Source organism: Blennius ocellaris, assembly GCF_963422515.1.
Source record: "Blennius ocellaris genome assembly, chromosome: 5".
Classification (NCBI taxonomy): Eukaryota; Metazoa; Chordata; class Actinopteri; order Blenniiformes; family Blenniidae; genus Blennius; species Blennius ocellaris.
In genome coordinates this window covers 28,089,911-28,103,522 of record NC_137654.1, presented here as the reverse complement: position 1 = coordinate 28,103,522, position 13,612 = coordinate 28,089,911, and the positions used below count along the sequence as shown (strand labels likewise).

At 45.8% G+C, this 13,612-nt stretch overlaps 2 protein-coding genes across 2 annotated transcripts; one reads left to right on the top strand and one right to left on the bottom strand.

Annotated features, from left to right (window-relative positions):
* The first annotated feature begins 501 nt into the window (after positions 1-501).
* atxn7l2b (ataxin 7-like 2b) lies at positions 502-5,782 on the top strand. Its single transcript, XM_080497041.1, has 8 exons — positions 502-743; positions 830-1,118; positions 1,410-1,663; positions 1,805-1,887; positions 1,979-2,160; positions 2,238-2,418; positions 3,411-3,532; positions 4,169-5,782. The coding sequence occupies exons 1-8, from the start codon at positions 608-610 to the stop codon at positions 4,899-4,901; spliced, it is 1,980 nt and encodes a 659-aa protein (XP_080353167.1). The 5' UTR covers positions 502-607; the 3' UTR covers positions 4,902-5,782.
* A 2,467-nt stretch (positions 5,783-8,249) lies between these two features.
* amigo1 (adhesion molecule with Ig-like domain 1) lies at positions 8,250-13,117 on the bottom strand (the record flags this gene model as incomplete). Its single annotated transcript, XM_080497403.1, has 1 exon — positions 8,250-13,117. One exon carries the CDS (start codon positions 13,115-13,117, stop codon positions 11,570-11,572), a length of 1,548 nt encoding a protein of 515 aa, XP_080353529.1. The 3' UTR covers positions 8,250-11,569.
* Positions 13,118-13,612: the final 495 nt, after the last annotated feature.

The following is a 13,612-nucleotide window of genomic DNA, read 5'->3' as shown; positions in this document are numbered from 1 at the left end:
CCACAAGTTACTTGATGATTTAGTTGCTTGAAGATTTGTTCAACTTAACAGGCAGCAGGTATAAATAACCCCCAAACAATAAATACTTTTAAACAGCTTTCATCCAAACACTTTAAATAGAAGAGAAACATTTCAAGTCTGCACATCTCAGGGGGAAAATACGATCACAAACTCTGCTTTGGTGGTCCACTATTTATATTATTTTAGTTATGAGGACACTATAAACACACAGAGGAAAGAGTTTGTCATCTGTACATCAGAAGCATGTTCCCCTGCCAATATTAAAATAGCAAATAAAAGGGCGCGTTTCTTTTTCATGCACGCAATAAGAAAAAGAACGCGATGTACAATATGTAAACACAAGGTAGTACGACATTATGTAAGGAAGTGTTCATATACAATGAGACAACGATAAGTAATCAGAGCAGCATGAATAGTGTTTTATTAGTCGGGTAGTGTGTGCGAGTCCTGTCAGCTGTTCAGTTTAGTGTGTATAATTGGACATAGAGTTGATTATTTCTATGATAAGTGAGGTATTTCAGAGTCCAAAACACTGCATGTGTTCGACGTCTCCCTGCTCCAAATTGGACTTGCGTTCACAGTGTTCATGACAGTAACAGTCAGTTATCAAATGAACAAATATCCACACAATGCTGACTGTTGTCGCCCTGCAGCAGGCTGTAATGCCGAGGACGGCAAAAATGGGACGGGCGGGCCTGAAGCCATGACCCTCAGGAAAGAAGGTGAACACTTGACGCCATCGTTGCGAAACGTTCTCTCAAGTCGAAGCCTCGAGCGATGACGTACCGGTTTGCACCCTCTCCTGCAGATATGCATACATTTGGCCGTTGTCCCGCACACGACGAGTTCTTCCTGGTGGTGTGCGGCCACTGCGGCCTGGTGGTGAAGCCCCAGGCCTTCGAGAAGCACTGCGAGAAGTGGCACGGCCCCGTCATGTGGATGTGTGGCCAGCCGCCTGCTCAGGCTGCCCAGCAGCGACCTTCGCCCTCCTCCAGTGCTTCTTCCGGTACGAGGCGGCAGAAAGATGGCGGGGTGTCCGCGGCGGCGTTGTCCGGCCACCGGAGCAGACCTTCGAAGGACCACAAGGGGACAGTGAGGTACCGGGACAAACTGTTTATGTACGAGTGGAGTGTAAATGATGCTTTAAACGTTGATTTACAGGTGTGTGTCATAGAATTTGTTTGGCGAAGTTCAAACAGTGGTTGAAGCTGCGGGCGGGATGTCATCATGAAGGAGGCCAGCAGGGGGAGGTTTAGAGTTTACTACAGTGTTTGTAACTTTTTTTTGTTAATTTGGATCCTATGTCTTTATCTTCATAAATTTGTGACTTTCTTTGAGTCTGAACTGGAAGAACAATCTAAAGTCTACGTCTCCATCTTCCTCTTCAGTTTATCATCGGTGAAGCTCACAGAGGAAAAGCCTCCGGTCCTCCACCCGTCCTCCTCCACGCCTCACCCCAGGGTTCCTCCACGGCCCTCCGCACTGCCGCCTCCCGGCCACTCCTCCTCCTCCTCCTCCTCCTCCACCACTCCCCTATCAGAAAGGCAGTCTGTTCAGAAGTCACCAGCCCGGCCGTCCACCGAGCCTCCCTCTTCCCTCCGAGGAGTGAGAACCTACGGCCGAACGAACAAAAGCCTCAACAGTGAGTCTCCTGTTCATCCTGCGTCTCGTCATCCCCGCTCCCTCGCCCCGCGTGTCTCCACTGACAGACGTGTCGTTCAACACGAGTAGGAAGATGTAACGTGAGTGTGTGGCTCATTCTTCCATTGTTTCGTGCTCGCAGAAAGAGAAAGTGAGCTGAACAAACTCTGCAGTGGTCCGGACCCAGAAAAGAAGAGGTTGTCCGGCCAGGAGCTGATATGCAATGTAACTAAAACATTTATTCACCGCGTTGCTGTATGTCCTCCACATGCAGTGTGAAATCCTCTTTTTTTGTTTTTTTGTTTTCTCTTAACAGACGGACTCGCTCCAGCAGCAGCAGAACGAGTCGGGAAAGTCGCAGGATGCTGACGAGCAGAGGGCGGCGCCGGCGGGCCGCGACGCAGAGCCGCTTCTGGTCAAATCCAAACACAAACAGGACGGCGAGGAGAAGAGAAGTACTCAGGGCGGGAGCTTCGGCTTCGGCAGCAACATTCTCAGGTATCCGATTACACTCAGTCTGCGCGAGTCCGTCTCGAATTTTCCGCAAACCACCTCCAAATGTGTCTTCCTTGCAGGTCAAAGGATCCGTCGGAAAGCTTCCCAGCGGGAAAAGGAGGCTGCAGCGTGGAGGTGGAAGTCAAACCTCCGTTCTCCTTCAACCACAGCCTGCTGTCCAGTGAGGGCAGTGAGGAAGAGGAGGAGGAGGAGGAAGACGCAGACCTGCCCGCCACGGCCTGGCACCCCAAACCCCTCGGGGTGAGTGAAGACAGTCGTTTGAATCAGTATTTCCAAGACGGCGATGATTTATTTAGCATTTTTAAGTGCGCTCTCATCTTTCAGGCTTGTTGTTGTGATGGAGGTGAACTTCTTCTCCGGCCACAGGCCAACTGACACTCATTTGATCTCCCAGAAAAATAAAATGTTGCATATTGACCTATGAATCAGAATAAACCTCCGAAATCTCCCCCCCCCCCCTTTTTTTTTTTTAGTGCGAATGAGTGTAACAATGTGCACTTGTTGCAGATTTAAACATCTTTTCTTTCATGGCGATATAATTTACTGGAGGGGAAACAAAACATCGACACAGTGGACACATGTTTGCAAAAAAAAAAATGGTGTGAGCTAGGACATTGAGATCAATACGTATACGTGAGTGTGATTAACGTTCCTTCGTTCACAGCTAATAAAAGTATAAAATATTAAATGGGCGAAAAAGTTTTGTTATGGTTAATTTTATAAATGGATTTGGATATGTCCTTAAACCTTTAGTAAATGGACTGCTATCTTACCAATAAAAAGAACTTTTAGGGCTTTTTTTATAAATCAAATGTTAATATTGTGATTATTTCCAGGCTGATTAAATCAGAGGTGTCAAACATATTTTAGTTCAAGAGCCACATAGAGCTTAATGTCCTCTTGAGTGGGCCGGACTGGTAAAATTGGGCCTTAATAACCTTTAAATTAAAACTTTAATGTTTTAACGCACAGTATATGTAATGAGAATGTCTATATTTTCTCAACAGCAACAGAAAATTACTACAATTTCAACATGAAGCTAATTTTAATGAAACCTGAGAAGAACAAAAAAAAAAAAATACAATGAAATTTCCCAAAAAGAAAGTCACGTTTGCCACCGTGCCACTGAAAAGCAGTAAACGTTTCTTAAGTCCTGTTGGCAGGAGAGGAAACCTTCACCTCTTTTTGTGTTTTATATAAATATAAATAACAAACTTGTTTCCGCTTTGCAGCTTTGCACGTTCGGATGTCGCACGCTGGGCTGCAGCATCTTCACGTTTGATCGGCGTTTGCACCGCCTGCGCTTCGCCCTCAGCGCCATGCTGGAGCGGCACGCCAACACACACATGTGGAAGTAAGTGCAGCCGCTCGCCGTACGAACCTCACGACCAAATGTCTGAGCGAAGTAAGTGACCTGGACGTTCTGCAGCCGACATTCTGGAGAGGCTCATTTTAAAACTTTAAAGGAACTTTAAATCCGCTCCTGCAGAAATCGAAAAAGGGCCTTTGTGTCTTTAAGTAATAAATAATAATCTCAAACACATTCAACCGTTGTGTTATTGCTTTGGCATTTCAGTCCGTTTACATCAGGAGCTGTGAATAATCCTCCTACAGCTACTGAACCTTTGGTTCAAACAGCTAAAGAGAATGGTGATTTTATTTGTTATATTCAGAATAAAATCTCTCATTATTGTTCAAATAATCACAAGGGAAATGGTTTGAGAGCGATTTAGATCAGAGGCCGTGGAATTTCACTATTTTTCGCCAGAAGTTTTAATTAAAATTAGTTTTTTGTGTTGAGATTGTGATCATTTTTGATAGTAATTGTTTAGTTTTTGTGAAAATTGTGATTTTTTTCATCGCGTGTACTCTGCACCGCAAAAAGAAAAACTTTAAAGTTTAAATTTAAAGGTGACTGATAACAAACATGTTCATTAGTTTTTATGTCCATTGGTTGATTTAAAAAATTTTTTTTGTTGAATCTCTCCAGGAAAATGCCTCAAGTCTCGTCGGGTCTCAGATCGCATCGCGTCACAACAACAATCACGGGAACGGCAGTCCGGACCGGCGGGAACCTCTCCAGACCCGCCGGCTCGCTCTGCCTCGAGTCTACCTCAGTGGGAAAACTGGAAACCAGAAGTCACCAGAACTCTCACGGCACCAAACGGCCTTATCCCTCCACCGCCGCTGCTGCTGCCGCCGCCGCGAGGCCGGCTCCCGGCCGGCGCTGTGACGTCGCCGGGAACCCGGGAAGCATCCAGCCGAGGAGAGAAGCCGCAGACCCGCGACGAGGCGGCGAGGACAAACCCTCCAGATGCATCAGGGATCGGCCGCTTCATGAGAAAAGCCAGCCGCGAGCGTTGTCTTCCTCCTCCTCCTCCTCCTCCTCCTCCTCCTCCCAGGCGGCGGCGGCGGCACGCGGGAGCCCGCCGCGCGTCAAGAAGCCATGTCGTCCCCTGTCCCTGAACCCCCCCGGGTGCTCCTCCCTGCCGGGGCCGACGCACCGCGCCCCCCGCAGCCGCAGGAGGCCCCCGGGGGCGCAGTGCAAGGCGCTGGATTACGACCACAGACCGTTTGCGCAGAAGCGTAAAGGCGGCGGGGACCCGCTGGCCAAGACCCCCAAGTACAGACGTCTGTCGTCCCCCTCGCGCTCCGGCATCGTCTCCATCGAGACCATCGAGGACGTGCTCGGCTGGGGGTTGGATAAAAGAGCAGACGTGTGAAAGAGCGCCCGGCGGTTTTACAGCAGGGGTGTCGAGCACGAGGCCCCCGGGGGTCCAGTTTGTTAAAACGTGCGTGAAGCTATAGGAAAAGCTTTTTGGACATTTCACTGCATTTTGCACCAGAAGGCTTCAGGAAAATTGAATTTATGTGGACATTGAGGTAATTCTCTGTACTCATCGACACAACAAAAGAAAAAAAACATTACAGTATAAAAATTAAAAGTCATTATGGCATCATTACGGTGTTGCGCAACTAGAATCTGCTCGACACCCCTGATTTACAGTAAATCATTGACAAGAGTACTGAAAGTATTTTTAAAGGTCAGTTCTGTATAAATGTGTACATCTGAAGCCGAAAAGTGTTGTTTTTTTTTAATTGAAGCTGTTCTGGGAAAAGCGAGCGCGACGGATGGTTTGCTTTGTAAATGTTTACATCCAGAGTGTGTCGCCGGCGAGGTCTGTCTTAAAGGGACCGTTCAGAGAAGCTGATGCGAGTGTGTGTGTGTGCGTGTGTGTGTGTGTGTATATGTGTGTGCATGTTTGGCACATAAGTGTTTACACAATGTGGTTTTGAGGGACATATGAAGTAAGTCATTACACTTTCAGGTGAACTCACAGTTTCTAGACTTTTTCGCTGTTTCGTTACGGGTTAGAATTTAAATGATTGTAGTATCAGTGTCCTGTCCCTTTAAGACGAAACTGTTGTTTTTACTTTTCTTTTTTTGGAGGGGGGGGTAAGTTTAACAACTTTTTATATGCACAGCCATCATCAGGAAAACATATTTGTATGCAAATGACTTTGTGTATTTTTGCAAAAAAAACTTTTTTTTTTTTTTTTTTTTAAATGTCCTTATGTTTCAGTTTATTATCAATGTGAGAACATAAACATACCTCAGTCTGCTCATTATGCTGCTAAAATAAAATAAAAAAATCCTGGTGGAACAATTAAAAACGGTTGATTCCTGTTTTTCTGTGTTATTTCACTGCGTCTATTCAAGGGATTAACTTTCCAGTCTTTGATCGTTTTGGGTTTTACGCTTCATATTAATCACTAATGTTTTGATAAAATATCAGATTATCTTGCTGAAGGCAGTTTTCAGTTTGGATTGAAGTTGTATAAACTGCACTCATAAAACTGTCACATTCACTTTTGCCTAGTGATGCAATATTGACATGTAGATGCACTACCGCAATCCTACCACTAGATGGTGCAGAAGCACCAGTAGAGCTACATGATGACGCCTCAGCCATTCTCACCAGGTTACATAAATGCACATCATATACTAACACTTGCATCTATATCTATCTATCTATCTATCTATCTATCTATCTATCTATCTATCTATCTATCTCTCTCTCTATCTATCTATCCATCTATCCATCTATCCATCTATTTATCTATCTATCTATCTATGGAAGATGGCAAAGTAGCCTCAAAGCATTGACTTTGTGAAATGATGCGTAATGCACCTGAGGCAACAACTATAGAATTTTTTTTTTTTATTTCACTGTATTTTGCATCCAAAGTTTTCATAAAAAACTGGGTTCATATAGAAATTGTAGTCATTTAAACTGTTCAGCTTTGTAGAAAATAAAGACATGTTCATCATGTATACTCTGCCACAAAAAAACCCAAAACAAAACATCTTTAGAATTCAAATGTAAAGGCTTTTATAACACTTTCTTACCAGTCCGACCCACTCGAGGTGAAATTGGGCTGTATGTGGCCCCTGACCAAAAATGTGTTTGACACACCTGATCATCAGGAAGCTCAGACAAAACACACGTCATCTGTGTGGCTTCAGTTTTTCCATTAGACGGATTATTTTTACTTATCAAGTAATTTCATTTAACAGTAATCCGACATGTTCTGTCTGTGTTGTGTGACAGGAAGCATAAACATGTGAGGAGGTAGTTCCAGCTGCGTAATAAAGAATTAAACAGTAAAAATAGAGACAAGGACAACGCGCAGGTATTTAGCTTTTAAAAAGTTAAATCAAATATCAGCATTCTGTTTTTCTTTAATGCCTACTGCTTTGAATCTAGCCTGAAGTCAGAGCAGCTTTCGAGCATCCCATGCAAATCCATTTCCACTTCAGCTGCACGACCTTTCTATTTTTTATGCCGACCGTCTCATCGCTGAAGCGGTGGTCAATAAACAGGCTGCTGAAAGCCTTCGTCTTGTGCTGCGGATGGCCTCTGAAAGGAGGAAGCTTTTAGCGTCGCCACCTCATCAATGCTGCTGTGATCGTTGCTTGGTTGAGGAATAAATGGAGATGAGAGAGAGGGAGAGTGACGTAGAGAGAGAGATTGCTGTATGTCAGGGGTGTCAACCTACCCATCAATTATTATCAATTTTTAAAGAAGCCTCGCGCAAAATACAGTGAAATGTCAAAAAAAAGCTTCTTTTGCATTGTGTGCTTTTTTCTTTTTATAAACATATTCAACACTTTCACATGGTCTCGTTGGTCCAGAAACATTGTATTCAAAGTGTTTTTCCACAAATTCAAATTCTCCTCGATTTTCCTCCATTTGAATTTTGGATCATAGGAGCTGCATTCAGGATCTGCTGTGTTTGCGTGAACTGGACAGGCTCCGCCCACACATGCCCATCTTGGGAAGAGGAGGAAGTACTTCCTCTCCTGGCGCCATGTGCCAGAGCTGAGCTGGCTAATTTTGGGAGGAGTCAAAGGGGAGGGGTCTACCGTGATTGCGATTGGCTAAACCCCCGATGACACTATATAGGGTTTGATTTCTGATTGGCTGGTTGGAGCAACACACTTTTTAAAAACTGAAACAAACCAGGGAGGGAGAGGACACACCTTCTTAACATCTGGGAAGTCATTCCAGGTATGGAGACGATTATTACTGTTGGAAAACCATTAGAAACTGAATTTTGCAGAATATGACCCCTTTAAGAAATGTATTAAAAAAAGAGGTTTTCTCATTTATGTATTTATTTTTTTAAAGCAATTTCTTGGAGGTTTGTCAGCTGGATTGGAGGCTGTTGTTGCTCAGTTTCGTTCCGCGGGCCTCATGTGTGACACCCCTGCTGTAAAGTGACTGCAAAGCAAAGTGTTTTGTCTTTCTACACCCACCGTCGTCGAAGCCTTTTCGAATACTCTTTTGTTTCGGTCAGCAGTCTGGAGGTGGTCACTTTCTGCATCCATGTTTCATTCACAGGAAAACGTGCCTACAACTGTCTTCATCGGGGGATTTCAGTCTGGATTACCGTCCGTTTGTCATGTGACGAGCTGCTCACCTGCCCAGGTTTAATCCGCCATCAACAAAATCCTTCTGGCTGCATTGCCCCACAACACCACATTAAATCATCTGACATTTTTTTGGGATTGCTTATGGCTTTATTAGCAAAGTCAAATACTGACCGAACGATAACTGGAGGCTACATACTCACTGCCCTTCAGGACACATCAGATCCACCGACCCTCTTACCCCATGCATGTTCTAGATACATGATCAAATCTACTCTGTTTGACTCACAATCTTCACCAGCTGAGTGTAAAATACATCGTCAATCAATAAAAAAAAAAAAAAAGATTAAAAAATAAACATTCATATCAAGACTGGAGTGCTCAAAACAACTCATGACATAATGAACATTGGATTACAGAGGAATACAGTCAGTACACTGGTAGAACATAGCAGTACACAACTAATCAGTACTAAACACAGAAAGTGAGTCTCAATACATAGATACTGTATATATAGATAAATATATTTATAGGAAGGCAAATTAGCTTTGGAGACGGCAAGGCTACTCCTCTCCCTCCCAATAGGACTTTATGCAGTTTGCTGTTCCCTCCGTTCGGGATTACAGCTTGTATTTTTGAGCGACGGCGCAGTGGAGTAGAGCGTTCATTAACCAGCGCCGCCGATTTAACTGGATCGACACTTCAAAGTTTCTTTGGGGTGAAAACATGCAATATTCCACCCTGTCCCCTGTGCAACTCAACAGCCGATGAGTTGAATTCCAACGTTCTGGGTTGTTTTTTTTTTTTTTTTAGCGAGGAACAGCGTGTATGTTTCAGCTCCGGAGGGTGAAAATGAGAAGCGGGATTCCTTGAGATGTGACAGATTCTTGGCCCAACGCAGGCCGTCTGCGGCGGGGCTAAATTTGTGGCTTTATTTGAGTGCGTCGCGGTATTTTTCTTTTTGCCGCTCTCTTTATTTCTCCACCTGGTGTTCCGACGTGTGAGAAAGTGGAAAGATTCACGCACCACTTCTCTGCTAAGTGTGACTTCCTTTTCTCACCCACACAGGAGATGCTGCGGTGCGCACAGTGACTGTGAATATTCCACCTATTTTGCGTATTAAAAAAAAACAAAAAACTATTGCACCCAGAAATGTGTATTTGAGGGTTGAGTTGACATTTAGCTACAAGTCGCCTATGATTCACGCGGGAATTGATTTTTTTTTTACATCTATTCTTGTACCTTTTGAACATTCTGAACCCCGTTCGCTCGATGAAAGCTGCAGGCGTTTCCCCGCATAAACAAACTGCAGGCTGCTTAAAGGGCATCACATTCATTGCCTGGCTGATTCATCGCTTTTGAACTTAAGTCGGGGGCAGCCGCGTAATGACAAAAAGGTAGACAAACAAAGCCAACACATCTGGGGCTGAATCCAGGCCGTCAGTTTACGGGGAGAGCCGCAGAGAATGGCTTTTGTGTGGGTTGTGACTCATGTTGGCACAACGATCTCCCTCCGGCTCGGAGACAAAAACGCTAAAAGCAAAAAAGAAGGGGAAGCTCCCGTCCTGTCAAAAGATGCAATTAGCATTTAACGCCAGGCTTGCCTTATTGTGTTATGACATGAACACGGCACAGTTTAATTGAATCCCTCTTCCTGGTTCAGCTTCCCGTTTTTTGAGGTTGCAGATAAACATATGCATCCAAATGGCTTGTTCCACCAGAGATCTCCTGTCAGCAGCTACAAACTCAACACCAAAACAGCTACTTTAAAAAAAACCAAAAAAAGAAACTGGAGCCATTCATCCAGGCAACAAGCGTGATCGAACACTTAAATCTACGACATGGTTCATGACGCATGAAAATATTTTTCTTGTACGCACAAAATATTCCAGGATTCAGAGTAAGGTGCACATTTCACACACAGAACAGACGTGACGGGTCAAACATTGCCGCTGCTATCGTTGGCTCGGTATTGAACTTTCTCTTTTTGACGTGGCCGAGAGGAGGACGACTTGGACTCGACAGGATCGTGGCGCCTCGGGTCTGTCCCTTCAAGTGACGGACACGTCTGTGTTAACAATCGTAACGAAGCACATTACTGCCCCCCACTGTCTCTTGAAGGCATTCCATGTCTTTTTTTGTTATTTTACTTGTTTAAAACTACAAAGGTTGCTGTAACTTTGCCCCGTTTACACAACGTTTTCAAGTGAAAGTGCAAAACCTCGGAGACATAGTGCTCTGTCTCCGTGGAAATGGGGAAAACGTAGTGAATAGTTTTGTAAATGCTCGAGTAGACGGAAAACAACAACGTTTGCCTCCAGAGTGTCAATGTCTTCCAGTGCATGTTCTCCTGGGACTTTTATTTTGACAGTCACCCGGAAGAGCAATCCAACTTCACGTTCAAATTGTTTCGTGTACCTGCCACTGTTAACGTTTATGGCGTACTGTATGCGTGTGTGGTTTCACTACAAGGACAAAAACACCGGTGCCCTAACATAACAAAACGACATCGTTTTCAAAAAGTTGCCGTATAAACGCGAAACTTTTCTGAAACCAAAATACGTTTTCACTTGAAATATTGTCATTGTAAACAGTGCCCCAAAATTTTTTATTAAAAAAAGCAATCCGCCCAACGCTGGATAACGTTACGGAACCAGAGTCTATTTTTAACATGGTGAAGTAAAAAGCTTCTGCATTGTGTCACAGTTTATGACAGCGAACCCAAATAAGAATCTAATTTACTACAGCTGCGTTCCACTAAGCCCCGAACAGGACGTGGGAGCTTTTAATATGTTTGTGCTCCTGCTTTCATTCATTATTATCTGACTACCCATCGATAAAGAGTTTATATTCCCTTAGTCCCGCCTGTACTCTGATGTCTCGTAGCTGACTTCAGGTTGACGTCACGGGTTTTCACTATGTGGTGTCGTCACTCTGCCTCTGAGACTTTTGTCCCCTTGTGTTGATAAAACAAGGATGGATATATCTATGCTCTATTGTTTTTTTTTCCAGAGGATGCAACCTATTCTAATCGCTCTTAATTAATCTAAATATGAGTCAGTTGTGATTCTGATATATACTATGTGTAACATAATCTGTATTTCCCACGCTTGTCAGTTGAATATATCACTTCCTGAGTGTACCGTTTACTCGAGTAAGACTGTTAAGTTTCCACTGTCCGAGTCCACTGCCATCCTTCACAGTATGAATATTAAGTGCTACAGATTAAATTGCTGGAAAAGTCCTCTCCATTGTCCCGTATGACAACAAGACGTTTTGTCTTTTTGTTACTCCCTTTGAAGTTCTTTCCCCCCCACATGTCAGAAACTACGGATGAACATCCCTCCATAGCTTCTTCTCCCACAAGGTCACAGTCACCATTTATATAAACTAAAACATGGCTCTTGTAGTAACGTCATACATCCAGTCACGTGGCATCTTTGTGCCCGACTCCCCTCAGACCACCATGGGAGTGTCTGAGAAGACGGAGCTGATGGACTCCGCTACCGACTTCTTTCTCTTTCCCTTCATGAGCGAGCCGGCCTCTGCGTCCAGCTCCTCGTCCTCGTCCTCGTCCTCGTCCTCCTCGGTGGGATTTAACTTGCCGTTCTGCCCCTGCAAGTCCTTGGAGTCTATGAACGCCACGTGGCGGTTCAGCTCGGCCTTGAGCGCCGGGTCGCCGTGGGTGGGCGTGACGCTGAGCATGGAGGAGTGGATGCTGTCCTCGCCCCGGGCCTTGCTCTTGCTCGGGCAGCAGAAGCAGCGGCAGGGCGTCAGGTAGAGGTACATGAGCACCAGCACCACGCTGGCCAGGCAGCCCACCAGGGTGGTGTACGCCGTGTTGAGCGTGTCCCCGCTCCCTTCCATGGTGAAGTTGTAAACTCTGAGCACCACGTAGATCGTCTCGTTGAAGGTGTCGCTCATGGCGAGGCAAGTGTAGGTGCCCGAGTCCTCGGCTCGCACTGGGCTGATCTGCAGACGGCCGTCCGGTAAGACTTTGGCCGTCTGGTTGCTCCCCGGCGTCACCGGCACGTTGCCGGGAACCCTCCAGGTCTTCGTCATGTCCCTGTGCTTGGTGTCGCAGCCCAGCATCAGAGTTTGCTCCAGATAGGCCTCTTCGTCCTTCTCCTCGAACGTGCTGCAGTTCATGGAGTCGCCGCTCAGGTCAAACACTGCGGCTTGTGTTTTTTGGGGTCCGGGGAGAATACAGGTGAAGTCGTCTTTGAAGTCCACGGCGGAGTTGAGCTTCCGGATGTACCAGTGGGCGAGGAGCGTGTAAAGATCGCAGCTGCACTGCAGCGGGTTGTTGTGGAAGTAGAGGCCATTTTTAATCCAGGCGGGCAGCAGCTGGAGCTCCTCAGTCCGCAAGATCTTGATCTTGTTGGAGGACACGTCCAGGAGGGTGAGTTTCTCCAGGCGGGACTTGTCCCGCACCAGCTCCCCGGGGAAGCGTGAGATTTGGTTCTGGCTGAGGTACAGCTTCTGAAGGTTTATCATGCCTATGAAGGCCGAGCGATCGATCTGCGTGATTTGGTTGTTGTACAGCAAGAGGACCTCCAGGTTGACCAGAGGCTCGAAGATGAATTCGTCCAGCTGCCGCAAGCTGTTTGAGGACAGGTCCAAATAGCGGAGGTGTTTGACGTAGATGAACGCCTCCGAAGACACAAAGTGGAGACCGTTGTGGCTGAGAAGCAGGTTGTGAAGATTTGGGAGCTTGACCGTGGTCCACTCGGATCGCAGGCGGAAAATCTCGTTGTAGCTGAGGTCCAGCACGGCGGTGTAGAGCGGCAAATCCGTGGGGATGGCGGTCAGATTCATCTTGGAGCAGCTGATGATGTTTGAGGCGCAGATGCAGGTTTTGTGGCAGTTGACCGTGGCTCCCGCCTCCCCCGGAAGGCAGAGGAAGGCTGTGCAGAGGGAGACGAGCAGGGCCCATCTCCGACGACTCCGAGGACGCCACGACTCCGACCGGCCGTCACCTGTTCTGCTGGAAGGCTGCAACATGCTGGCGGGTGTTTCAAATCCCAGGGGCGCTCACTATGATTCCATTCTCAGAAAGACGTCTGGAGGGGACAGCTGCGGGATTTCCAGGCACATTGCTGAATGAAAGGCTGAAAGAAAAAAAAAAAAAGATTTAGGTCAAAAATAAAACAATACAATAGAATGCAAAATCCTGAATTACACATGATGAATGAACACATTCACCCATTCATACACCAATGAATCCATCCACAGGGATTCATTTGGGGGTCAGCGTTTTGCTCCAGGACACACCGACATGTGGCCGTGGGTTAACTGGAGAATCGAACCAGCAACCGATACAAATGAGAGACACCCACTCTACCAGCCAAGACGCTAAAAACACACAAACTGTAATATGGAAACCGAGAAAAGGTGATTTCGAACAGCCGGGTTTGCAATGGCTGATCTTCCGATATTGATTCCGTGGGTTTTTCAGTTTGTTTACATCCTGTTTTCATGAAAAATGGATGACTTTCA

Coding starts and splice junctions, on each gene's coding strand:
- atxn7l2b (XM_080497041.1), top strand. CDS start 608: ATGACAGTAACAGTCAGTTATCAAATGAACAAATATCCACACAATGCT. Junction 744..829: donor CATGACCCTCAGGAAAGAAG/GTGAACACTTGA, acceptor CCTCTCCTGCAG/ATATGCATACATTTGGCCGT. Junction 1,888..1,978: donor GCCAGGAGCTGATATGCAAT/GTAACTAAAACA, acceptor TTCTCTTAACAG/ACGGACTCGCTCCAGCAGCA.